General features: G+C 41.3%; 1 protein-coding gene across 1 annotated transcript in view; it reads left to right on the top strand.

Moving 5' to 3' along the window:
• The window catches only part of LOC124777652 (Krueppel-like factor 16), a 164,467-nt gene that overhangs the window by 27,291 nt on the left and 110,461 nt on the right, over nt 1–26,715 (top strand). Inside the window, exon 3 of the mRNA XM_047253132.1 lies at nt 23,463–23,632. Within this exon, the coding sequence (XP_047109088.1) occupies nt 23,463–23,632 (170 nt within the window). The remainder of the gene's footprint in view (nt 1–23,462; nt 23,633–26,715) is intronic.

Raw genomic sequence — 26,715 nt, 5'->3', positions numbered from 1 at the left:
GAGAAAGAAATGAAACTTATTTCTGCAGTTAAGCTTGCATATTTGCTGAGCACGTGCTCACAGGTTCCCACATGCATCTCCTCATTTAAAAGGTGCAAAAACGTAAGGTCCGCCGGCCGCTGTGGCCGTGCGGTTCTAAGTGCTTCAGTTTGGAACCGCGTGACCGCTACGGTCGCAGGTTCGAATCCTGTCTCGGGCATGGATGTGTGTGATGTCCTGAGGTTAGTTAGGTTTAAGTAGTTCTAAGTTCTAGGGGACTGATGACCTCAGTAGTTAAGTCCCATAGTGCTCAGAGCCATTTTGTAAGGTCCAGCAATGGCACGACTTCACATTAATCCTATAGCTATATCGAAAAAATACATTTAAATGTCTATTTAACTTAACTTGGAATCCAAACGAAAAATATTTAAGTTTATAAATCGTGCGAGAAACATACACGAAAAAGAGCGAAATTATTGCAAATCCCGAGCTAATCCAAGTCCTGCAAAAACCCTTCAGGATGGAGACAGCTGTACTTCTACATCTACATCTACATCTACATCTACATGGATACTCTGCAAATCACATTTAAGTGCCTGGCAGAGGGTTCATCGAACCACCTTCACAATTCTCTATTATTCCAATCTCATATAGCGCGCGGGAAGAATGAACACCTATATCTTTCCGTACGAGCTCTGATTTCCCTTATTTTATCTTGGTGATCGTTCCTCCCTATGTAAGTCGGAGTCAACAAAATATTTTCTCATTCGGAGGAGAAAGTTGGTGAATGTAATTTCGTGAGAAGATTCCGTCGCAACGAAAAACGCCTTTCTTTTAATGATGCCCATCCCAAATCCTGTATTACTTCTGTGACACTCTCTCCCATATTTCGCGATAATACAAAACATGCCTTTCTTTGAACTTTTTCGATGTACTGTCAGTCCTATCTGGTAAGGATCCCACACCACGCAACAGTATTCTTAAAGTGGACGGACAAGCGTAGTGTAGGCAGTCTCCTTAGTAGGTCTGTTACATTTTCTAAGTGTCCTGCCAATAAAACGCAGTCTTTGGTTAGCCTTCCCCACAACATTTTCTGTGTGTTCCTTCCAATTTAAATTGTTCGTAATTGTAATACCTAGGTATTCAGTTGAATTTACGGCTTTTAGATTTCCGTAGCCTTCCGTAAATCCAGAAATACGGAATCGATCTGATATCCCTTGTCAATAGCACTCAATACTTCATGGGAATAAAGAGTAGTTGCGTTTCACAAGAACGATGTTTTCTAAACCCATGTTGACTGTGTGTTAATAGACCGTTTTCTTTGAGTTAATTGGTAATGTTCGAACACTATATATGTTCCAAAATACTGTTGCATATTGACATTAACGATATGGGCTTGTAATTAAGTGGATTCCTCCTACTATCTTTCTTGAATATTGGTGTGACCTATGCAACTTTCCAATCTTTGGGTAAGGGTCTTTTGTCGAGCGAACGGTTGTATATGGTTGTTAAGTATGGAGCTAATTAATCGGCATACTCTGAAAGGAACCTAATTGGTATACAGCATGGACCAGAAGACTTGCATTTATTACGTGACTGAAGTTGCTTCATTACTCCGAGAATATTTATACCACTGGCCATTAAAATTGCTACACCAAGAAGAAATGCAGATGACAAACGGGTACTCATTGGACAAATATATTATACTAGAACTGACATGTGATTAAATTTTTACTGAATTTGGGTGCATAGATCCTGAGAAATCAGCACCCAGAACAACCACCTCTGGCCGTAAAAGTGGCCTTGATACTCCTGGGCATTGAGTCGAACAGAGCTTGGATGGCGTGTACAGGTACAGATGCCCATGCAGCTTCAACACGATACCACAGTTCATCAAGAGTAGTGACTGGCGTATTGTGACGAGCTAGTTGCTCGGCCACCATTGACCAGACGTTTTCAGTTGATGAGAGATGTGGAGAATGTGCTGGCCAGGGCAGAAGTCGAACATTTCCTGTATGCAGAAAGGCCCGTACAAGACCTACAACATGCGGTCGTGCATTATCCTGCTGAAATGTAGGGTTTGGCAGGGATCGAATGAAGGGTAGAGCCACGGGTCGTAACACATCTGAAATGTAACGTCCACTGTTCAAAGTGCCGTCAATGCGAACAAGAGGTGACGGATGCGACCATCATGATGCTGTAAACAGAACCTGGATTCATCCGAAAATATGACGTTTTGCCATTCGTGCAAACAGGTTCGTTGTTGAGTACACCATCGCAGGCGCTCCTGTCTGTGATGCAGCGTCAAGGGTAACCGCAGCCATGGTCTCCGAGCTGATAGTCCATGCTGCTGCAAACGTCGTCGAACTGTTGGTGCAGTTGGTTGTTGTCTTGCAAACGTCCCCATCTGTTGACTCAGGGATCGAGACGTGGCTGCGCCGGCCGGTGTGACCGAGCGGTTCTGGGCGCTTCAGTCTGGAACCGCGCGACCGCTACGGTCGCAGGTTCGAATCCTGCCTCGGGCATGGATGTGTGTGATGTCCTTAGGTTAGTTAGGTTTAAGTAGTTCTAAGTTCTAGGGGACTGATGACCTCAGATGTTAAGTCCCATAGTGCTCAGAGCCATTTTTGAGACGTGGCTGCACGATCCGTTACAGGCATGCGGATAAGATGCCTGTCATCTCGACTGCTAGTGATTCGAGGCCGTTGGGATCCAGCACGGCGTTCCGTATTACCCTCCTGAACCCACCGATTCCATATTCTGCTAACAGCCATTGGATCTCGACCAACGCGAGCAGCAATGTCGGGATACGATAAACCGCAATCACGATAGGCTACAATCCGACCTTTATCAAAGTCGGAAACGTGATGGTACGCATTTCTCCTCCTTACACGAGGCATCACAACAACGTTTCACCAGGCAACACCGGTCAACTGCTGTTTGTGTATGAGAAATCGGTTGTAAACCTTCCTCATGACAGACGTTGTAGGTGTCGCCACCGGCGCCGACTTTGTGTGAATGCCTTGAAAAGCTAATCATTTGCATATCACAGCACCTTCTTCCTGTCGGTTAAATTTCGCGACTGTAGCACGTCATCTTCGTGGTGCAGCAATTTTATTGGCCAGTGATGTACTTCTACTTTACTAAGTGGGCAGCTGTTCTTGATTCAAATTCTGGAATATTTACTTCGTCTTCTTTTGTGAAGGCATTTCGGAAGGCAGTGTTTAGTAACTCTGCTTTGGCACCACTGTCTTCGATGGTATCTCCATTGCTATCGTGCAGAGAAGATATTGATTGTTTCTTGGCGCTAACATACTTCATATACGACCAGAATCGCTTTGGATTTTCTGCCAGGTTCCGAGACAAAGTTTCGCTGTGGAAACTGTTACAAGCATCTCGCATTGAAGTCCGCACGTTTGTTGAAACGGAGAGCAGATGTATAGAAATAGTTTGAAAAAATGGCGTAGCAGATTTTATATCTTGAATCTTCTTTCTTTATTTTTCCTGGATTTCGTGTCAAAAACTAAGACTCTTCCTGTTACCCTAAATTCAGTCGGGATCTTCATGCCATTCTTAAGCTTCTCAGAGTTTTATCCTCTTAGAAAACAAAATCTGCGTGCACCTTACTGAACAGAAAACCAGTTTTATACGTAACTCATCATCATGAATTTCGATCTTTATTCCCATGCTTTCAAAAGATATCAGTAGCTTTTAAACAATTTTCTTCTTTTCTATTCAAATACAATCATTTATGAAGATTTTTGATGTAAATGTACAAAAACCTTTAACGTAACAGAAAGCAATAAACTCGGTCCTCTAATTTGTGCCTCCTGTCCAGTAAGCCGGAGAAAATGGCGCAAACCCTCCCGCTCTGGAAAATTCTCTCGATTGAAAGCTTCCTCCCCTTTCGTTTAGTTGAATAATAAACAAATAAGTATCATACACGCCACTATCATTCGTGCCCTGCAGCAACACCAGCAGAAAGTCATAGATTTTCAAATGATCTTAAAGTCAAACATCGAATTATGACAGAACATTTAAACGTCTATGAAATGAAATCGTTATTAAAGGCTGAATGGTACAAATTCTAGAGCATTAATGAAGTAGCCCAAAACAAAACATAGAAATGAATCAGGTTTATTTAAACCAATTGGAATACGTACTGTGGTAGTGACCTTACTGACTAAATTGCAGTAAAGTATACCTTCAAGTCTCTTCTGCCTTGTAAAACTAATAACTCAGAACTACTGAATAAATTTCTTAGTTCAAAGCTCCCACGTAAAAGTTAGTGCCTTAGCCGTCAGCCAAATTCTGCAGTGAACTCGCCAACATTGCACAAGACCGAACGAAAGTGAAAGTATTCCATACACGCACGGCTGATACGCCGTCCATAATCGGTCACCTGAAAATTCATACTGCCGACTGACTCAGATTCTTCCCCATTTGGCAACGAACCACATAAAATTCCACCCGCTTGGCTTACGCGCTCTTTATACTCTCTGCCCCCTCCCACCTCCCTCCACTCTTCCAATTAAACCTCCAATTTAGTAAAATGGACCACTAGTCAAATTTATACAAAATTGTGGCATAGTTACAGTTACTAAGCGGAGTGCCTTTCGCGATTGGTCCTTTTTAGAGCCCACAAGTCAATGTATGTTAAACAGCGCATTAATAATTACACTACAAAACATGTCATTATGTGCTCATCAATAAATATGCAGAAACATACCTGAAACACATATGATACGTTAAGAGTGGCGTGTTAATTTCTGCGAACTTTGGTGGTACTGTCAGATTTTACAGTAGAGGCTCTCAATTCAAATGGCTTATCTCTTTACTAAACATTAGCATAATTAATAATCAAATTATGAATAAATCAAACATAAAACTACGCGTGTTACATATCAAAGGAAAACGAAAGGGTTCTAGCTTTCATACGCTGTGACTCCTTCAAGTTCTGGCATTATTTGCATATTTATTTTATCGTCACTCTTCTGACTGTTTCACGCTGCCCGCCGGGAATTCCCCTACTGTGTCAACTTCTTCATCTCAGAGAATCCCATGCACTCAACATCCCCAGTTATTTGTAGGATATAGTCCTATCTCTGTCTTCCCCTACAGTTTTAACCCTCTACAGCCCCCTCAAGTATCATGGAAGTTATTCCTTGATACCTTAACACATGTCCTATTATCTTGTCCCTTCTTCTTGTCAATGTTTCTGCCATGTTCCTGTACTTGATACTTCTATGGAATATCTCCTCATACTCTAACTAATTTTTAACATCCTTCTACAGCAACCCACTTCAAACCTTCGATTCTCTTCCTTCGAATTTTTTCCAGAGTCTACGTTTCATTACCATTCAGTTCTGTGCTCCAAACATAAATTCTCAAGAATTTTTCCCCGCCGCGCGGGATTAGCCGAGCGGTGTAAGGCGCTGCAGTCATGGACTGTGCGGCTGGTCCCGGCGGAGGTTCGAGTCTTCCCTCGGGCATGGGTGTATGTTTTTGTCCTTAGGTTAAGCAGTGCGTAAGCTTAGGGACTGATGACCTTAGCAGTTAAGTCCCATAAGATTTCACACACATTTGAATTTTTTTTCCCCAATTTAAAGCCGATGTTTGACACTAGCAGACTTCTTTTGGCCGGGAATACCCTCTACATCTCTGCTATTCCACTTTTGATATCCTCCTTGTTTCGTCTGTTGTATGTTTTTTTTCCAAGCTAGCAGAAACCCGTAACTTCGACTACTTCGGAGTTCCCAATTTTGGTGTTAAATTTATCACTTATCCCATTTCTGCTACTCTTCATTACTTTCGTCTTTCTTAGGTTTGTACTCAAACCACAATGTGTGCTCATTAGACAGTATGTTCCATTCAACAGATTCTGTAATTCTTCTTCACTTTCACTGAAGAAAGCAATGTCATCAACGAATCATATCATTCACATCCTTTCAACTTGAATTTTAATAACGCTGTTGAACCTTCCTTTTATTTTCGTCATGAGTCCTTTGATGTATGGATTGGTCAGTAGTGACGAAATACTGTACTTTGTCTTACACCTTCTCTAGTCCGAGAACTTCGTTCATGGTCTTCCATTCTGAGTTTTCCCTCATGGTCCTTCTAAATATTGTATATTACGGCCTCTTCTTATACCTTCCATCTATTTTCCTGACAATTTCGAACATCTTGCACTATTTTGCAGTCTCGAAAGCTTTTTCTAGGTCGATATGTCTTATGAATTTGTCCTGATTTTTATTAAATCTTGTTTCCATTACTAAGCGCAAAGCCAGAACTGCCTCTCTGGTACCTTAATCTTTCCTACAGCCAAACTGATCGCAGTCTAAAAGATCTCCAGTTATCTTTTCCATTCTGCTGTATATTATCATTTTCAGCAACTTCAGTGCATGAGCTGTTTAGTTGACTGTGAATTGTTCTATACATCAGCTGGAACAGTGATTTGGCTGCCACTTCCTCCAATGGTTTTAGAAATTCAGATGGAATTCTATGCCTTCCGCGTTATTTGATCACAGTCTACCAAAGTTCTGTCAAACTCTGACTGTAATACTGGATTCCCTACGTTTCGCACGTTATCTCCCATTTCATCTACTATTTCATTTCATCAGATTTACATTTTTCGCCAATCAGTTGAAGTGTATCTTCTGATACCCAAGGTTTCTTCACAGCTGCCTTCCTTGTACAACTTCTGTGTACTTCTTTTTGAGATGTCCATTGCTCTTCATCTAAGCTGACTATTGTGATTTTCGTTATCGCAGTATCTTTAGTCTTAGAGAGCTTCAAATGAACCTCATCATTCCTCAGTACTTAAGTACCCACTTATTTCCATATAGCTTCTTCCACACGATTCTCTTAATTTAAGTATGCTCTTAAACACTACTAAATTGTTAGCCCCATTTATACGAACGCCTGGGCACACCTTACACTCCAGTATATGATTTCGCAATCTCTGTCTGACCGTAACGTAATCTAGCTGAAATCTTTCCGTGTTTCCAGGCCTTTTCCAAGTATACTTCCTCAGCTGGTTATTTTGAAAAAAGGTATACACTATTAGTAGCAAAAACTAATAGGGGAACTCAATTAGTATATAAGAAACTATCAGCCTCGACTGCGGTAATGAAACCAACCTTTACCTAGGTTTCAGCCCAAATAATTGAGCCTTCTGCAGAAGATATACCTGAATCTATAATTTGTCTAAGAGGGCATGGTCTAGAAATAAAACTAAAACAGCCTGAATAGTTTTATTTCTAGACCATAGTTTTATTTCTAGACCATGCCCTCTTAGACAAATTATAGATTCAGCTATATCTTCTGAAGAAGGCTCAATTATTTGGGCTGAAACCTAGGTAAAGGTTGGTTTCATGACCGCAATCGACGCTGATAGTTTCTTATATATTAGATTATCACGATTGCTGACTGGGCTGCAATGTTGAAAGTACAAAAACTCAATTAGTCTTTCTTCTCTCCCATTCACTGTATCGAGCCCAAATTCGCCCGTAACTCTGTCACGTATTCTTTCTTGTAATACAGTGTTCCAATCACCCATGATTATTAGATTTTCATCTCACTTTAGATACTGCGGATTATAGAACATTCTTTATTATTGCCAGTGTGTTAAACGATCTTTTTAAGTCTGTGCCACACATACCGGTAGCGAACAAAATATTCTTAGAGTAACTCAGATGCTTGGAAAAATGTTGCTCAGGTTTTGCCTAAGAATTTTATTTAGGAGCTAATGTGAAGTCCGTCAGATACTGGAGCTGGCATCTTGTTTTGCTCTTAGATGAAACTTTCTTCCAGTACTGTATATCAACTAACACGTCACTGCTATACATACCAGATTTCAAACCAATTTCAGTTCAATTTATTTCTATAAATTTTAGACCTCTTATCTTAAAAGTCCAAACAAGTCGTATGTATTCAATACTCATGACAACTTACAATGTCTTATATTACGTATGTACTGCCATTATAAAATACGTTAACAGCAAGAATTGTTAATATTAAAGTGAAATGAAACAAAACAAAAAGAAAGCGTCGAAAACTTAGTCAAATAAAAATAAAATAAAATAAAAGGAATTTAATTTAAGCTTGTATTGCTACATTTGTTACTGGCAGCATCGGAAGAGCTCGAGATTTGCCGACTAACTGCAATTATACTTGCTCTTAGACTTATTGTTGCAACAACGTTCTACATTGCTCCCACTGCAGCAATCCTCAATTTTAATTATACTGTATTTTATTCGTGTCCATCGACCTCTATTATGGAGGAACCACTTCTTCTTTGTCTTCTACTTCGTTCTTCTGATCTGCTGTTGTTATTTTGATATTCAGAGTGTCCACGTAACCTTAAAGACAGAAAGATGAGCAGTTTTTTTTAGATATTTTATGCGCAAGCATATTAATTATAGCCCAAAAGTTGTAATTTGCAATTGTTTGCAGATCGCTGTCTAATTGTTTACATTCCCTCTCTATCTGAAAACGGGGGAAACTGAAAACGTTGTGATCAGCGGAACCTTCACAGTTGGTGTTTCCCTACATCCCATTCAACGTAGATGTTTGGGACATTCACCATGACCTGTTAACAGGTGGACCACGTCTCAAGTAGTATCAACGTCACGCATACTCAGCCTGTTCTTAATGCTTGCGAATGTGATGTATACCCGCGTTGCAATTCTATTCGGACTATCATTCTTCTAACCTCTTGTTAGAAACTTGAGCTCCTGTGATCTCGTACAGTCGAGCATTTGTTCTCGCTCCAACAAATACAACGCTTCCCAGCAACTCACAGCGATATCTATAAGACGTTTCCCGAGAAACACGAGTGAACTATCGAGAGATATAGTACGGAAGGTACCAGTGAGCCTCAGGAGTAGATCCGTCGTACTGGTCGCACTACTGCCCCGCAGTTCCCCAGTCTTTGGTCTTAGTTTCAAGCTCTAATGCTAATGATGGACCGCCCCCACAGCGTGACAGCTCATGCAGCAACTGCAGCCGCTCTTGTCTCGTCTGGCTTAACTTCGATACTTGTAAGGTGGCTATAATTTTGCACCTTACAAGCACCCATCCACATACTTTGCCGTGAGGTACAAACACAATTAGGTATCATGTGATAGGTTGTACATCATATATATGAGTATATACAGGAGACTGACATTGTCACGTACGCCTTGTAAATAATTGTTAACGCTTATTCCATGAAAGGTGATGGAGTGTCTCTATTATCATACTAGTAGAGGTTGGAGCAACAGTGCAAAAGAAATGGCAGGCGGAACTTCCCTGGGTGGAAGGCCCACACAGGTGTGTTGGTCCTGCTTAAACACTGGAAGTAGCAAGATGGACGTTGGGACACCTGAGCGCTGGGGCACAATAGAGTCGCGACCGGCCGATGATGTAGCTGGACGGGAAGGATGATACTTCGGAAACTACGAAAATCTTGGATGTAGCTGAGAGTAACGAGGAAGCGTCACCTCGGAAACCACGCAGACTGGGTTATTTCCAAGGATTTTTACTCAGAAGCATACCATTGTACTCGTATAGGTTTTTCCTCGCAAACTTTCCGAGCTGGTCGCCTTCAGAAGAATCTGTAGTGAGGGATAATATACCGTGGTTTCAGGAATATGATTCGTTTTCGGAATTACGATGGTGGGGAGCCAAGCCTTGCTGGGAGGCCAGCGGTGGAGAGACGAGGCCTTCCGTTGTGAGCTCCCGAAATCGCTCAAAATCAGCTTTGTTGGTACGAACGGACTTGTTGTATTTGCTCTCAGGAGCGTTTATAGTTAGAACAGTTAGGCACTGTACTGTTGCGAACCTATACGATTCTGGACTTCACCTCCGGGTTGGAAGTCGTCGTAGAGTATGCAGCGTTCAGTAATTGAGAGCACTTCCTCTGCCTATACTTACGTTGAGACGTTATCTGAATTCCGTCCTTGTGGCTGGAAGTTCGCGTTTGAAGTCTGTAGAATTCAGAGAGGAGAAGACAGTATTACAGTATATTAGTCAGAGACCGGCTTCTGCCGTCCTAGTGTTTTAAAGAGTTTATTTGTGGCTGGAATTCTTCCATCGTCGCAGACGAGTACGAGAACCATCACTTCGTCGCACCGGACGCAGCATACGGTGATATCGAAAATTTCTTCGGCTTATTAAGGCTATGAAAGCTAAACAGCTGTGATCACGTTAGTTTATTTCTACTGAGGTTCCACACCACCGTAGATCATCTTTGAAAGTAGTGTCTTCTAGTGTTTGGTACGTAGATCATGTCAGTCATTTCGCGTTATTGATCGCGCAGTCATAATGAGGGGCAGACTTGGGCAATTGATTAGTAATTTAACTTAGGAAACGTAAACTTTGTACTATTAAGGTTTTTTAATCTACAATAAATATATAAGCAGGAATAACGTTTATAATTTAGTAGGATTAGTTGCCTTCATCATTCATTAATGTTTTGGTCGTAATTTATAGAATTAAGAGATCCTAAGATCTGCTTCAGGGGGTAGTCAGACAGGGCCAAATCTTCATTTTAGCATTTATTATTTTCCGTTGCGCACATTCATTTTACACCCGCCTGGAGTAGCATCTTGGACACAGAATACTATGGCCCGAACCGCGCAGATAGACTCCATTCTATCTGCTCAGGTCTTGAAACTATGAGTGCCTGCTGACAAGCGGTTTGTGTGGATAAAACTAGATTATTGTGTGAGACTAAATCTGAGGGTAGGGAAAGAATGGCCACCCTTTTTTCCTGTGCTTGCCACTGCCTGCACTTCTTGAGTAGCTAAGTCGCGCAACACCACACTTACGGCCATTTCGGGCCCCCTTGTTACGTATACAGCGGCATGGCAATTGTCACAAGTCTCCTGTGAATTACTGACTCAGTGATGTGCTTTCGGTTGCACTTTTCCGGGCCAGGTGGGAGGACATTTTATAGGATTTCTGCTTGAGGGAAAGATACAGCATCAAGAATTTTTAGGCATTATTGTAAATCATCTTCAGATTTACAATCGCGTAACAAAGAGCTGCAGTACTTTAACTTGAACAAATCAGTATATATATAGTATAAAAGTGAGTGTCCAATGTGCGTGCCGCTCAGAAACCAGTCCCCATATGATCAAGGGAGTTGTATGATGTGGTAGCCCGCTGTCACCTACCCATGAGGAAGGTTCACGTTTTTACCTAACGGGCATGCTTTTGAAGATACAAGGGCTGGGAAATTTCACCTTCTATAAATTTCTAAAACATTCCAGAGTATCCGAGAACATTCCAGAATATTCGAGATTTATCGAGAGCAATCTGCAACATTTCAGAATGTTTCAGGATGTTCCACAATGATCCGGGATGTTCTGGAATGTTCGGAAATAGTCTGAAACATTCGGGTAGATTCCAGAATGTTCGGGAATATCACGGAACATTCGAGACCATTGTGCAACATTCCAGAACACTCTCGAATATTGTGGAATGTTGTCCTTTTTGGTATGTTCTGCAATTCGCCACTGGTGGGGCAACCCGCTAAATAGGGATATATAAAGAAAGATCCGTCGTGGGTTCGAAAGTCAGTTTCTCATCAGTGACGACGGGACGAACCGAAAAAGTAGTGAAGTGCGTGAATGAAAACAAACAGTGAAAAGTGAGCAGTCAACGCGATACAGTGACTGAATATAAATCGAAAATAAATGTGAAAACTGTATAAGACGTACTTAGTGTATTTGTTAATAAAACGTTGATTTGATATATATTTTAGACAATGCCCAAATGCAAGAGGAGATCTCCCCAGTTCTGAAGCAAAACGGCGAAAACAAAAAGAACAGCGAAAAAACGAAACAGACGAAGAACGCGTAGCACATTAATGTTCCTAACGAACGACAATGAGCACTGTGAGAAGCAGAGAAACCGAAGAACGATGAAATGAATGGACTGAAGAATCAAGAATTGTGACACAATGTTATAATAAAAGACTCTTAACTCAAGCCAGCCATGAAAATATCTCCCTATGAGAAGCGCGGACGAGGACAAGTAAATAGTACAACCTAACAAATGAAGCATTCCACTACGACCCGACGAAAAAATATAACAAACATAAACACGTCTTAATCGGAAAAATTGATATCTGCCAATTTTGCAACGCGAAAAAATTCAGTAGAGAAACACCAGGCATCTGTTGCATGAATGTAAACATTCGATTACCACCTTTGGAAGTAACTCCGCAGGAATTTTTACATTACATGACGGGGAAAACTCCAGAATCGAAACGCTTTCTTCAAAATATAAAAGTGTTCAACGCCAGCTTCCAAATGACTTCTTTCGATGTCACTTCGATAAACACTAACAGAGATTAAATCGGCTATGTTTTTTCACTCGAAGAACAAATATATCCCAACATGGGATCATTACTACCACTACCAAAGGAAGACCACGAATTTCTGCAAGTATATTTCATCGGAAATGAAGAAATAGTAATTGATCAACGATTGTCAAATATCAGTGGATTGAGACAAGAAGTAGTCCAAGAATACAGAGGATCTTACACAAATTCAATCAATTGAGTCATTTATTCAAAACAGCACTAGACCGAATGATTTCTGATGACTGTAAAGTTATAGTTCGAGCAGACAAAAGACCAGATAGACGAAGTCATCGTCGAATTGTGGACAACGAAAACACAAGACGTGACAGAACTGTACAATGAAGAAGAGGAATACTACGGCGTATTTCACAGACACCGTTCATATGATGCCCTCCAATATCCATTAATATTTCGGCACGGAGAGGATGGTTATCATTTTAATCTGGAACAATTCCAACCTGAAACAGACGCAGACACAAACAAAAAAGTCGTTTCCAAGGAGTTCTGTGCTTATCGCTTAATAATCGGAGACAATGAAATGTACAGGCACGTTCTCAACGTTCGCCGTTTGTTCCAACGATTCCCGGTCGTTATGTACGCAAAAATAGAATCGAAACGGATATTTTAAATAAGAAAGAATCAGAGGAAACTGCGCACGGAAGAATACATCCACCTTCTAGATGAATCATAAATGACGGAAACATTAACGACAATGGAACAATAGTAATCTTACCCTCATCTTACATAGGGAGTCCCAGACATATGCTGGAATACACTCAAGATGCCATGGCCTACATAAGAAAATATGGACGACCTGACTTCTTCATAGCATTCACATATAAGTCGTGGCCAGAAATCAAAGAACAACTACGATACGGACAAGCCCCCATGCATCGACACGAAATCAAGTGAGATTTACTGAATGCATCACAAAATACCACATCTTCGGAACCGTTGGATGCTGGATGGACACAATAGAATGGCAAAAGCAAGGACTTCCGCACCCACATAATCTCACATGGCTACACGACACAGTTCATCCCACGGATACCGACAAAAACATCCAAGCTGAATTTCCCTATCCACAAGAAGATTCGGAACAGTACAACATAGTAGTGAAAAAAATGATTGAATGACCATCTGGGCCATTAAGCCCCAATCCGTCATGTATGAGTGACTGAAAAGGTACAGAAAAATACCCATACTTGGACGACACGCAAACTGGAATTGACAGCTATAACAAATACAGAAGATGATCACCCAAACCGTTCTTTTCAAAGCAAAAATACGAATACGAGTCAGCGACGAACTAGAAATAATCAATGGGTAGCACCATATAACACACTACTTTCCAAAATGTTTCAAGCACACACAATGTACGATACTTCAATTCAGTGAAATCCATCAAACATGTCTATAAGTATGTGAACAAAGACTGTGACATGGTACTATTTAAATTTGTTAGCTGTGAACAACAAAACAAAAACGAGGTCCTCATGTATGGGAAGATACATCAACAGTAATGAAGCAGCCTGGCTGATTTTCGTTTATCCCATACAAGAACGCGAACCAGCCGTGCAACATCTAGCAATACATTTAGAGAAGGTACAGAGAGTTTACCTCACAAAAAACACCGCCAGAAAAATTGCAAGCGAAGCATCTCAGGACACAACATTAACAGCTTTTTACCGACTATGTCAAACGGATCCATACCCGAAAACATTACTGTATGTCGAGATCCCTACCTATTATACGTGGAACACAATAAGAAAATCTTTCAACGACGAAAATAAGAAATTCCAATAGACGATCATGCATAAATTATGAAAACTGGCGCACTAGGCCGAATACACTCGTACATCCGAACAACGCTGAATGTTTCTATCTACGGATGTTGTTGCACGTAATGCAGGGACCAACATGTTTCACAGATCTCAAAACTGTTGACGGTTATTACGCTGGAAAACGACAACCATTGGGAATTAACACTACAAGAACCCACAGCTGAAAAAATGAGAGATTTTGCGCCATAATTTTAACAACATGGAACCCATCGAATCCAAAACAGGTATGGGACTCCTTCAAAGAGAGTATGAGTGACGACATACTGTACGAAACCCGACAAGCTCAGCCTGAACTGACCATCGAATTCAACGACGCCATCTTCAATAAAACACTTATTCGTGTTTAGAAATAAACACCCAGACCTTAGTACAACTTGGGATGCAAGCATCACAAAAAGATGCTATCAGTGTGCTAAACTTCATAATTACGAAGGAGAAAAGCTACAACATCAACGAACTACCTCGATACATTGCTCACAACAAAACACTCCTCAGTGACAATCAAAAGGAAATTTACAGCGTTATCATGGACCGGATCGAGAACAACATTGGCGGAATTATTCACTTGGACGCACCAGGCGTCACCGGGGAAACATTTATAATAAATCTATTGCTGGTGGAAATACGTGCTAAACAGCGTATTGCATTTGCACAAGAATCATCTGGTGCTGCAGCCACGAAGGAGGACGAGCTGCCCATTTCGCCCTACAACTACCGTTGAATATAGCTGGAGAACAATTCCCGATGCATAAAATCTCAGAAGTATCTGGAGGGGCTGAACTTCTTAAGCAAACTAAAATTATCTTCTGGGGCAAATGCACAATGGCACATAAAAAAGAACTCGAAGCCGTGGACACAACATTACAAGAGCTGCGAGGAAACTCTGAAGTGGTAGGAGGACCTCTACTCATACTCTCAGGAGATTTTCAACAAACACGTCCAGTTCTCCCCATCTGAACTCCAGCAGATAGGATCAATGAATGTTTTTAAAAAAATCACATCTCGGGCCACACATACAGATACTGAGACTAACAAAAAATGTGGGAGTTGAACTATCGAAAGACGAAACAACAGCAAATTCTGCTCAACGACTTTTACAAATAGGCGAAGGCACATATTCTACTGACCAGACGACCGGTCTCATTAAACTCAACAATGATTTCTGCAACATAGTCACTGCTCAAAACGAACTCATCAACCAAACTTACCCAAACATTGTTCACAATTATATCAATTCGGACTGGCTATTTGAGAGGATAACTTTAGCAACTAAAAATAACATTGTCACCGATATCAACTTTAATATTCAAAAGAAAATTCCCGGTGAAGAGAGGATATACAAATCGATCGACACGAAGGTAAACGTTGAAGAAAGTGTGAAATATCCCACAGAATTTCTAAACTCTTTGCAAGTACCGGGAAAGCCATTACACTGACTTCGACGTAAAACGGGATCTCCGACCATACTCCTCAGAAAACTACGTAATGAAATAAGGACGATCGTCAAACAGCTACAGAATAACATCGTCGAAGCCGAACGTACGACTGGGAAATACAAATGACACACATTATTTATCCCCAGAATACCACTGATCTCTACTGAACTGGCATTCCAATTTAAGAGACTGCAATTTCCAATCAAATTAGCCTACAGTTTTACAATTAACAAAGCGCAAGTACAAACTTTAAAATATAGCCGTATCGCCTTGAAGACTCCTGCTTCTCTCACGGTCAACTATGCATAGCTTGCTCATGAATAGAAAAATTCTAAAAATTTGTACATATATTTCCCAGATAACAAAATGAAAAATATTTTTATAAGAAAGTAATGTAAATATTTAGAATATGTTTTCAACCATTTTTTACCTCTTATACTTTAAAGTTTACCCTATAGTTCAAACTACCACACAATCTGATATCAACTCTCTGAGCGAAGCCAAGTACCGCAGATACTTCGTGATAGAGATTACAGCATAATGATACAAACTTAAATTCTTAATTCTTTTTATTCCTCTGCAAACGGATAAAACACTCATGCGAAGATGACGCATAATACAGTCAACACGCCTGATCATTGATTAATTGCGTTTTGCAGTTAATGTTAAATACTTAAAGACTGCTGCAAGTTTTTCTCATTGGTTTACTGTGCTTATTGAATCGTTATAGCACACAAAAGAATAAAATTAGATAAAAAGCATGAAAGGCATATAAATATACTTGGAACAGTAAAGCTACTTCTCTCAATCCTTTGTATTTTATAACTGTTTCTATACAATACCGAATTATTTAAAACTCAAATACCAGTTACAATATGTATGCGAAATAATGTTTGTTGCATGTTTTTGCAGGTAGTATGATCGGTACATCACTGATCTAGCTGTTAGCTTATTGTAACTGAGATTTGCATGTGTCGGCTGCTGGATACCAAGCAAGGATATGGTAAATGCTTTTTGCGTGGGTGATAAATATGTAGAGAGGATACTGTCCATTTCATACACCCTACCCCTAAGGCATTAGGTTTTACGCAATACGTCGTTTCAATAAAAATTTCCTGAGAAAAACACATTATTACTGCACACAGTATATAGAGTGTCCCAGAAATGTTGCGACAAATTTCGAGGGGTTGTAGAGGGTGTCTCGAGGAACAAATCAAGGATAGGAACCCATGCCTGTAAACGCCATCTGACGATACCACTGAGTGTCGAAGTTACAGGCGCTGGCTTCTGCCGCCACGCAACCCCTTCGGCGGCAATTGGGACTCTGTACGCTGACGAACTATAGATGGAACGTCTCGCGATGTTATTTGTTATTCAGTGATTACAACTGAACGCCATGACCGAGAATGGAGAAGAAGAAGTTAGCTGCTGCGTAAATACGCCTTGTCTCCTATGAATGCGATGATGATGATGATTGGTTTGTGGGGTGCTCAACTGCGCGGTTATCAGCGCCCGTGCAAATTCCCAGTCTTTACACTGTCCGATCTCGCCACTTTCATGAATGATGATGAAATGATCAGGACAACACAAGCGCCCAGTCCCTGGACAGAGAAAATCCCCAACCCAGCCGGGAATCGAACCGGGGACCCTGTGATCCAGAATGAATGCGATGTTCTGTTGTCTTGGTTTCAGACAAGGTTTTCTATCTGCAGTTTATTTTTCTCCTGTTTACTGAAAAAAAGAAATTTTATACGGTTCCACGAGAAACCCTTGTCCGAAGCCGTCATCCACCATGGCAACAGAGCACTGCATTGATAGGAGACAAGGCCTGTCTACGCAGCGGCTACCTCCATCTTCTCCACTAGCGATCGTGGCAATCAGTCGCGATCACTGAATAACAAACAACATTGCGAGACTTTCCGTCTGAGGTCCATCATTATACAAAGTTAAGTTTGTTGCCGAAGGCGTGACCTAGTGACGGGCGCCGTCCCCAATAACTTCGACGCTCTGTAGTATCGCTGGATGACGTTTCCGGAAACGACTTTCTATCCTCGATTTGTTCCTCAAAACATCCTCTACAGCCAATTGAAGTTTGTCGCAGCATTTCTGGGACACTATAATATTTTGTGATTCTACCTCGGTACCAAAATGAGAGTCTACTACAGCATCGCAATAAGAAACCTTGCAGGAGAAAAACTTTTAGTTTCGTATTTTGAAGAAATCTTGCTGCCGGAGGAGCGTGGTTTCAATGCTAGTAATTGATTAGTTTCGGCTACTTTCTTTCAAATTTCGTCAACGAAAACTGCTCTAGTAGTCTGTCGTTGGTCCAGCAGATTTGATTTTTACCTCTGAAAACGATGTTTTCTGATCGAATATTGGTTACTTCCTTCTTCTGCCTTTGCTGAGTTGAGATGATCAGTTTAGAGCTAGAGCTTGAGAGGGCTGCCGTAACAGGTACTGGGAAATCTAGCGCTATCGCTATTAAAGAATGAAAGCAGCACCAAAACTGAGCTTTATTCTCATCGCGAAGGATGTTTCAATAGAAACGGCAAAATACACTGTGGCTAACAATAAAAAACAGCAGCGCGATAGACCCAAACTGGCTGACGCCGGCAAGCTGGCCATACTCTCCCTACAGTGTGTTAATACATGTTGGCCTTCTGGATTGTGGCGCATGAGGGAGTCAAGCGCAGCCCACACGCCGTCGATGGGGTGACGAACTGTGCAGGGAACAAGCCCCGCCTGCCTCCCACATTGGAGGCGCCTTACTCTGCGTTTCGTGCTTCTGCGAAATCAGAAGAGATGCACGGAGGTAAAAGTCGCTTAAATGTTGTTCGTAATCGAAACTGAAATCGTCTTATGTGTTGGCACGGTTAATGAAGTTTCTAACTGCAACAAGTGTATTATCTGATCAAAAGTATCGAGAGACGCCTACGTAATGCGGAATTCGCCACTAGACGTCAAAATAGTCAATCCAACAGTATAAAAGGAGTGGGGAGTGTTGCATTACCATTGGAGAAGCAGTAACAAAAGAACAGATCAGTCAGCACGGCTCAGTGACTTCGAACTTGGGTTAGTCATTCAATGCCACCTGATTAGCAAATCGATCAGGAACATTTGAGTCCTTGTGACTGCCTAAGTGGACTGTTGGTGATAAAATTGTGAGGCGGAAACGTGAAGGAACAACCGCACCTAAACCAAGAACTGGCAGACCTCACACAGTCCTACTGATGGACAGGAATTATCGAGCATTGCGGAGGGTGGTTATAAAAAACGCGTAAAATCAGCAGGCGTAATCCCTAGTGTGTTCAAATGTGGTACCAGCAGTCCACTTAACCCCATGTTTGGGCCTACGGGGTTGAAAAGAAAAGGGTACAGTGGTCGAGCAGCCCCTCATAAGCTACACATTTCTGTAGTTATAACTAACGAAGAAAACACGGCAATTATCATAACCCAATTTCCCAGAAACTTCCAAGAGGGGTCAAAATAAACGGACACGTCTCTCGGCTTGTCACTGGATACTCGACAGTTTTTTAGAAAACGACGGTCAAATTTTTCGAGTTACTTTATATGTCTTTTAATGCGTAGGTAGTTCAACAGAAGCGGTGGCATAGTGGCCAGCGTCACGGCTTCTCACTTTTTCAGCCCCGTGTTCGAAACTCCCTTTGTTTTTATTTATTTTATTTTATTTTCATTTGTCATTTATCTCTCCATGTCCGTAGAAGGCTACTAAACGAACGTTTCTGATCAAGTTATGGGATACAAGGGCATTATATTAACTGTAAAATTACAACTGAATTTCACAAAAGGTATCACACATTTAATATATAATTTTATGTTTGTATGCTATTTTCAGGTGTTGCAATCTTTTTAATTTCTCATTTTCTAGTATTTCATTCTTACATCACTTCTTATGTTAATTCTTATGCTTTATTGTTATGATCATTCTTCAGGAAGATTTGGTGCATTCCCTTGGTTGATACCGATCGCAGAAACAATCGATACATAAAAATTCCGAACACAATGAACATCGCGGAAAGGCACTTTTGCCACAGGGATATTTCTTCGTACGAATCTCACTCGGGAAAGAAAAGTCGTTAACTTTGTTGAAAACTTCAAGCGTTGGCACTAATTTTTGCAATTAATCCTGAATCAAGATACACTGCAAGAATTTCACCGAAAACAATTTCAAATAATTTTCTCATTCATTTATTGATTTTTTAAAATTCATTTACCGGACATACAAATATCAGAACAATAAGGACAATCTTATTACATTATACACTGGAAAAAATCTTGTAGTAATTCAGGTCTACGTGTATGGGTAGGTAAATGAAAAAAATTAAAATTAAAATAACAACTGGGTTTCGAACACAAGGCGTGAAAGTGTGAAGCGGCGACACTAGGCTCTGTGCCACGGCGTCGGTGGAACTACTTACGCGCGAAAAGACTCGTAAAATAACGGAAGGGCTTGGGTATAGCAAATGCCAAGAGAACGTTACCTATAGTGATGTGTAGCGGTGACGTGTAGTGGTGTTACGGTAATGGGGTATTTTCGTGGTTGTGCTATGGTTCCCTTATTGGGCTTAGAGAAAAATATAAATGTGGAATGATACGTTAGAATACTGCGTATTGCGAATAGTTGAGTATTTCGGAGATGTTGATCGTGTCAGGATCACCATGCATCTTTTCATGAAACAGCATCTGTGAGGCAATCGTTCGTGGACAATAACATACCCGAAATGGGTTGGGCTACCCACAGTCCCGACCTGAACCCAATGGGGCACCTGTGGGATGAGCTGGAACGTCAGCTTCATTCCAGACCGCTGCGTCCTACATCACTTCTATCTCTGGTTTCAGCTGCTGAGGAAGAATGGGCTGCCATTCCTCCACAGACATTCAGACGCCTAATTGAAAGTGTCTTCAGCAGAGTGCAGGCAGTCATAAAGGCGGAGGCTGAATACACGCCATCTTAACGCTTTGGCGTCCGCACGTAGCGAACAGATCTATTCGCTTGGCACCGGCAGCGCTAAGTCGGATTATTTGGCCTGCCACCGACCGTTCTTGACAGTATCGGGAGATTATAAATTGTCAAGTTTTACTTATCTCATCGTTAGTTCTCATCACTTCCCAACCCTGTTCCCCTAATTTCATGAAATTTTGAAGATATACATACGTAAATAAATACAAAATTTGATTATTTGCATTGTCTTTGGTACTTAGTATTTGCCTTTCATATGATACGCTGCGAAACAGTCTCCAAGATGTAACGCAACTAGACAAGACTTGTACATTAAGTTTGGTGTTCTTTTTTTTAACATACATAGCAGTTTCTTCGTTTTCGTTTATTCGTTTCGGAAATAAGTATTACTTGGTGTTGCCTCATGTGGCCGGAAAGTCTGTCAACTGGATCATGGTGAAACGTACACGATGTAGTGGCAACCTCCAAGTTTTGTTCAGCAGCAGGTACGTGGTCTTTTATCCACGAATCAGACACTTTCAATAAAAAATCGTGAAATCCGAGACTCTTATGTTCTGTATTGAAATATTGACTTGTAAGGAAGCCACGCGGGATTAGCCGAGCGGTCTGAGGCGCTACAATGATGGACTGTGCGGCTGGTCCCGGCGAAGGTTCGAGTCCTCCCTCGGCCATGGGTGTGTGTGTTTGTCCTTAGGATAATTTAGGTTAAGTAGTGTGTAAGCTAATGACCTCAGCAGTTAAGTCCCATAAGATTTCACACACATTTGAACATTTTTGAACTTGTAAGGAATGCATTAAATAATGCGCAATTAAAGAGGTACATGCAAACCTTGTATGACCATTTTGTAGTTTTTCTGTATATAGGGAAATAACTCAAATATTGGTCTGCCCGATCCACTCATTTCATGTATTTGTCGTAGTCTAATACACTTTCAGGTTTTTTTATTGTGTAATTGGTTTTCCTACATTTTCTTTGAGTGTTAGTCAATGTGGCATTATGTATTGTAGAGATCATTCGTGTCGTTTTAGTTTCCGAAGCTCTCCATACCTGTGCGATTATTTCACCTTTCCGTCGATGACAAGCTCCAAACACACTGGCTTTTGCGCGCTTTAATTTTTCCCGAAATCGTCTATTTTGCCGCATCGTTCCACAAACTCGAATTTTCATTTCAAGTAACTTCTCTGTATGTTCTACATTGTTATAATAAGTATCCATGTAGAGGTGATGCCACTTTCCATAAGAAGATGTCAATAGTTCCATCAGTTTTTGTGCTATTGGTTGTCCAGGGCCGGAATATATCTTGAATGAGGAAATGTATCGCGTACTCGAATCACACAGCATCCGCATGAGTATGCCATATTTCGTAATTTCCGACGGATTGCAAACCTTAAAATTTAACCGTTCACGCCACGGCATCATTCATTCATCAACTGAGATATTTTGACTTAGATTAAAAGTTTCTTTAAACTTTTTGGAAAAATAATCAATTACGAATTGCACTTTGAAAAGCCGGTCGGCATTATCCGGTTTATTGTTGTTGTCTGAACCGATTGCGGGACATTGTTTTGCGAAATATCGGATTCGTTGACCAATAATCATGGATCCTTGTTTACAATTCCCATAAGGATAGTAAGCCCAAACCATTTTCTAAATTCGGGTCCCGTAACGTCGACAAATTTGGCATTTTTTAATCCAGTTTCTTTCTATTGCAATTTTGACTGCAGTACTAGTTGGTTTCGTTGCTAATATATTCAAATAGATCATTCCCATGCCGGCCGAAGTGGCCGTGCGGTTAAAGGCGCTGCAGTCTGGAACCGCAAGACCACTACGGTCGCAGGTTCGAATCCTGTCTCGGGCATGGATGTTTGTGATGTCCTTAGGTTAGTTAGGTTTAACTAGTTCTAAGTTCTAGGGGACTAATGACCTCAGCAGTTGAGTCCCATAGTGCTCAGAGCCATTTTTTGAGATCATTCCCAATACATAATTCTACGATATCCTCTGCGCTCTGTGTATCTTTGGGAAATATGTTTGGACCCGGAGATCCTTCAAATTAATTATTGGTCTCGGTAAATCAAAGTCTGACCGCTGTGCACTGTTTTCTTTGTCTGATTCATCCGAATCCGTTGGCAACCGTAGCGTTCGCCGAATTCTTCTTGGACGTATTTCACTATCTTCCGACGGTTCCGCTTCACTTTAATTTTTTTGATATCCAATGTCTTCCTCCCAGTCGGCCAAGTCGCCCAGAATATCAGACAAGACGTCCGCGCATTCATCGTAAATAATCGCATCGTCTCTTTCGTCTGCCATGATGAAAGGGCATAAGTACTTTTAAAAACAAAAACTTGTTGACGTGTGTAGCTCATTGTTACCTAAACAAAACACCAACAGAATGCAAAAGATACTAAAGTACTGTCGCCGGCCACTATACTATGCTCACGACCCCACTGTGGTGTCGCCGGCCGTTGACCGCTATTTCGCGCACGGCACCACTGTGGTGTCGCCGGACGGCAGTGTTAATGTCCACTAACAGGTTTCCGGATATTTTGATCAGTTAGTGTATGTACACTAGTCACACAGAAAGGAAACATCGCGAAACCAAGCGAAGTACAAAATAGTAACACAGCAAACAACAAACACTAATCACACAGAAAGGAAACACTGCGGAACAAAGTGAAAACAGGGACACAGCAGACAACAAAGGATGGCTGCGCGACACAGAATTGTTAGCTTGGCAACTTCGTTTGCGATCAAAAACAAATAGCTACCGGCCAAAGCCTTCCGGGATCCGCCGATTCAGGTCTAGGGAGCCGATAGACCAACACTGCATGCAGCTGTTTATGTGAGACGTAACTGATCTGTTGTGGTGCAGGTGAGGAGTGGTGGGCGGAGAGCGTGGCCGGGCCGACCACTTTGCCGTCGCCGGCGCCGGCGCTGCCCGCGTGGACGCAGTTCTGCAGCGCCGAGTGCCGCGACTACGCCGACGAGACGAGCGCCCTGCTGCACTTCCCGCCGCTCTCCCTGCCGCTGCCGCTGCCCGAGGTAAGGCCGGTTCCCACTAGGGCTGCCGCGCGTCAAAACCGCGCGTCAGCGGCGCGGTTGCCATGGAAACGGCGTCAGCGGCAAGGCGCGGCGGGCTCTGCGTCGCGGTTTGACCATGTCGAACCGCTTCCGCTGCCGCGTGCCGCGCACCAGGTGCGCGCCGCCAATCACAGAACGCGCTGAGCGTGACGTCAGGTGCGGAATCCCGGGCCACACGAACTTTCGCCGAACCGCTGGCGCGGACGCGGCGGCAGCTATGAACGCGGCGGCAGCTATGAAATACTTATCATCCGATTCCAAGGAAACTATTCGGTAGAAAAATTTGATTCTTGGGCATGTTACAGACTGATATCTTCTCTCGATAAAGGACCGAATTTCTTTTCGTTATTCGTCGTGGTTACTTGCTGTATCGGATTTACGTAAACCTTTATACGAAATTTTAATGAGTGTGCAGAGGTAAAAACGCATTGCGTGGACTTTGCGTACAGTTCATTTTAGGTAATACATTATTGCGTATGAAATTTAGTCAACATATCGAAATTGTTTTTAAAGCTGAGAGCAGATCGATAGCTATCACCGTTCTCGAGATATTGAATGATATGTCGGCGGACGGGCTGTGCGGTGACTGCTCGCGGGTCGCTCGCTACGTGACCGATACTTTCGTCCTGCTCGTCGTAAACCATGTGGTTGTATCAACCGCAAATTTCGTAAACGGTTCAAGAAATCGAAACGTGTTTTTTTGCAAACGATAACTTGTAAAAAGTCATGTATTTCGTCGCATGATAAATATCCAAAATCTGTTTATCTACCGAGATATGAAAGAAACTACAGTTTTTTGGAAGGGATAGATGAATTTTTTTAAACGCCATTTAATAGCATGTGGAATGAGAAGTTAAACCGAGACTAATTTGCTGGTATGTCATAAGATGTAATTTGCTAAGTATCCACAGCTATTGATTATTTCCTTTGGAAGTAGCAAACGTTTTTTTCTATATCCAGTGTACTTTATTGGTTCAAGACGCTTTTCGCCTTTTACTTTAAGGCATCTTCGGTGGAATCTAGAATGATTCAGTTTTGTTTTGATATGTGATGCTTGCAGATTATAAAACAGTTCACATTTTTTTTTTTTTTAACATGAATAACTGATTACTTACAGTGAATAGAGTTTTTGGCGGACATCTGCGTTTCTCCTCACCTGGTCACATGCTGGAGGTTGAACTAAAACTTAGTTTGTGGAACATAAGCACATTTTCATGTTCGCTCTTTTTTCTTCTGTCACTAGCTGTAGACATTTTACCGAAAACACTGAATTGAAGTCATAACTAGTGTGTTCACCTTATGTCCCTTACTGTTTGGTTTGTTTATGTACATGTTGCCAACCTAAAGAATTATATGCTGAAAACTAATGTTTGTTTATTTCTGTTCTCCTTATATCTGTATGTGTGTGTGGCTAGCCAGTGATAGTTATAGAAAGTTGAAAGTGAATGCAGTAGTTGTCAGACAGTGGTTGAAAGATTTGGTGTTCAGCTGATTTCAGTTTTGGTTTAAATGTTTTGTGGAGGAGTGCATGGAAGAGTATATTCACTGCTTACATTAATAGATAAAATAGTAGAATAGCATTTCAACAGATAATTATTATCAGAATACTATCACCCAACCCCTTTGTCCCCATTCGTTGACGCCTCATAATATGTCCTGTCAACTTACCCCTCTTGTAGTCAAAGTTGTGCCGTAATTTCCTCTTCCTCCTCTATTTAATTCCGTTCCTCTTCTTTAGTTACACGATTTTCATATCTAATCTTCAGCATTCTTATTGATCACCACGTTTTGAAAGTGTCCATTGTCTTCTTGACAGAACTGTTCATCGCCCACATTTCACTTACATACAAGGCTGCACTCCATACACATACCTTTGTAAAGTAGTACCCAATCATTAGAATTTATATTCGATGTGAACAAATTTTCTTTTTCAGAACGCTTTTCTTGCTATTCACTGACTTCATTTTATATCCTCTCTACTTCTACCTTCTCAATTACTGCTTCCCTTTCAAGTCATTGAAAGTCTTAGAAATGCAGTTTGGTTTCGGTACAAGTTGTAGATAATCTTGTGGCCCTGTGTTTTATCGATGACATCTCCAGAGCTTCAAAGAATGTTTTAATGAAGATTGTCAAAATCTCTCTCTTAACATGCAAATGCTGTAAACACAGTTTCGCAGTTCTTCAGTGTGTCTACTTAGCTAAGTGACAGGATCAGTATTGCCTTGCATGTTCAAACATCTCTCAGGAATCTGACATTGTGCTTATGTTAGTTTGTACAACCCCTCCCCCTCTCCTCTCTACATATTCCTTCTACTTTCTAGCCTTCTCTTATTTGCTTAGTTCTGGCTTGCCAAATGAGTTCTTGACAGTTGCTTCTCCTTTGAGCACAGTTTTCTTTGTTCTTTCTCATTTTCATTCCCTTATGTTTTCCAAGTGCAAAATCGCGTTGCAATTTTGGACTTTCTGTCAACGTCATGTTTAGACATTTCTATTTCGTATGGCCTATTTTATTTGCTGCATTTTTATATTTTTCCCTCGTGTCAAATTTAATATATCACGTTTTATCTAGCGATTTCTACTGTACCTTCTTCCCGTTCACATACTCTACTGGACTGACCACTTCTTCTCTCAAAGATATCCATTGGTATTCTAGCGGATTCCTTCCTCTGTTTCAGTCAGTCGTTGCATTACGGTGACTTATTCAAGTTACATTTCCTTAATTTGCCACCGTTTACTGCCTCTTTAGTTGTAAACCACAGCTCGTAACCAATAAATTATTGTAGGTTTGCGTCTGCACCAGGAAATGTCTTATAATTTAAAATCTGGTTTCGAAAACTTTGTTCCAAGTATGTGTTATTCTTTCATGAAAGCAAGGTGCTGGCGATGATTACATTATGCTCTGTGCGAAATTCTATCTGGTGGCTTCCACTTTCATCCCTTCCCCCCAAGCCTTTGTGTTCTTACTGTTTTCCTGTACCAGCTACCGTACCACATTTTAAATTTTTGTCTCGCTTAACTATCTGAATAGTATCTTTTGTCGTACA

The sequence above is a fragment of the Schistocerca piceifrons genome, chromosome 2, assembly GCF_021461385.2.
Source record: "Schistocerca piceifrons isolate TAMUIC-IGC-003096 chromosome 2, iqSchPice1.1, whole genome shotgun sequence".
Classification (NCBI taxonomy): Eukaryota; Metazoa; Arthropoda; class Insecta; order Orthoptera; family Acrididae; genus Schistocerca; species Schistocerca piceifrons.
This window is presented reverse-complemented; position numbering and strand designations above follow the sequence as displayed.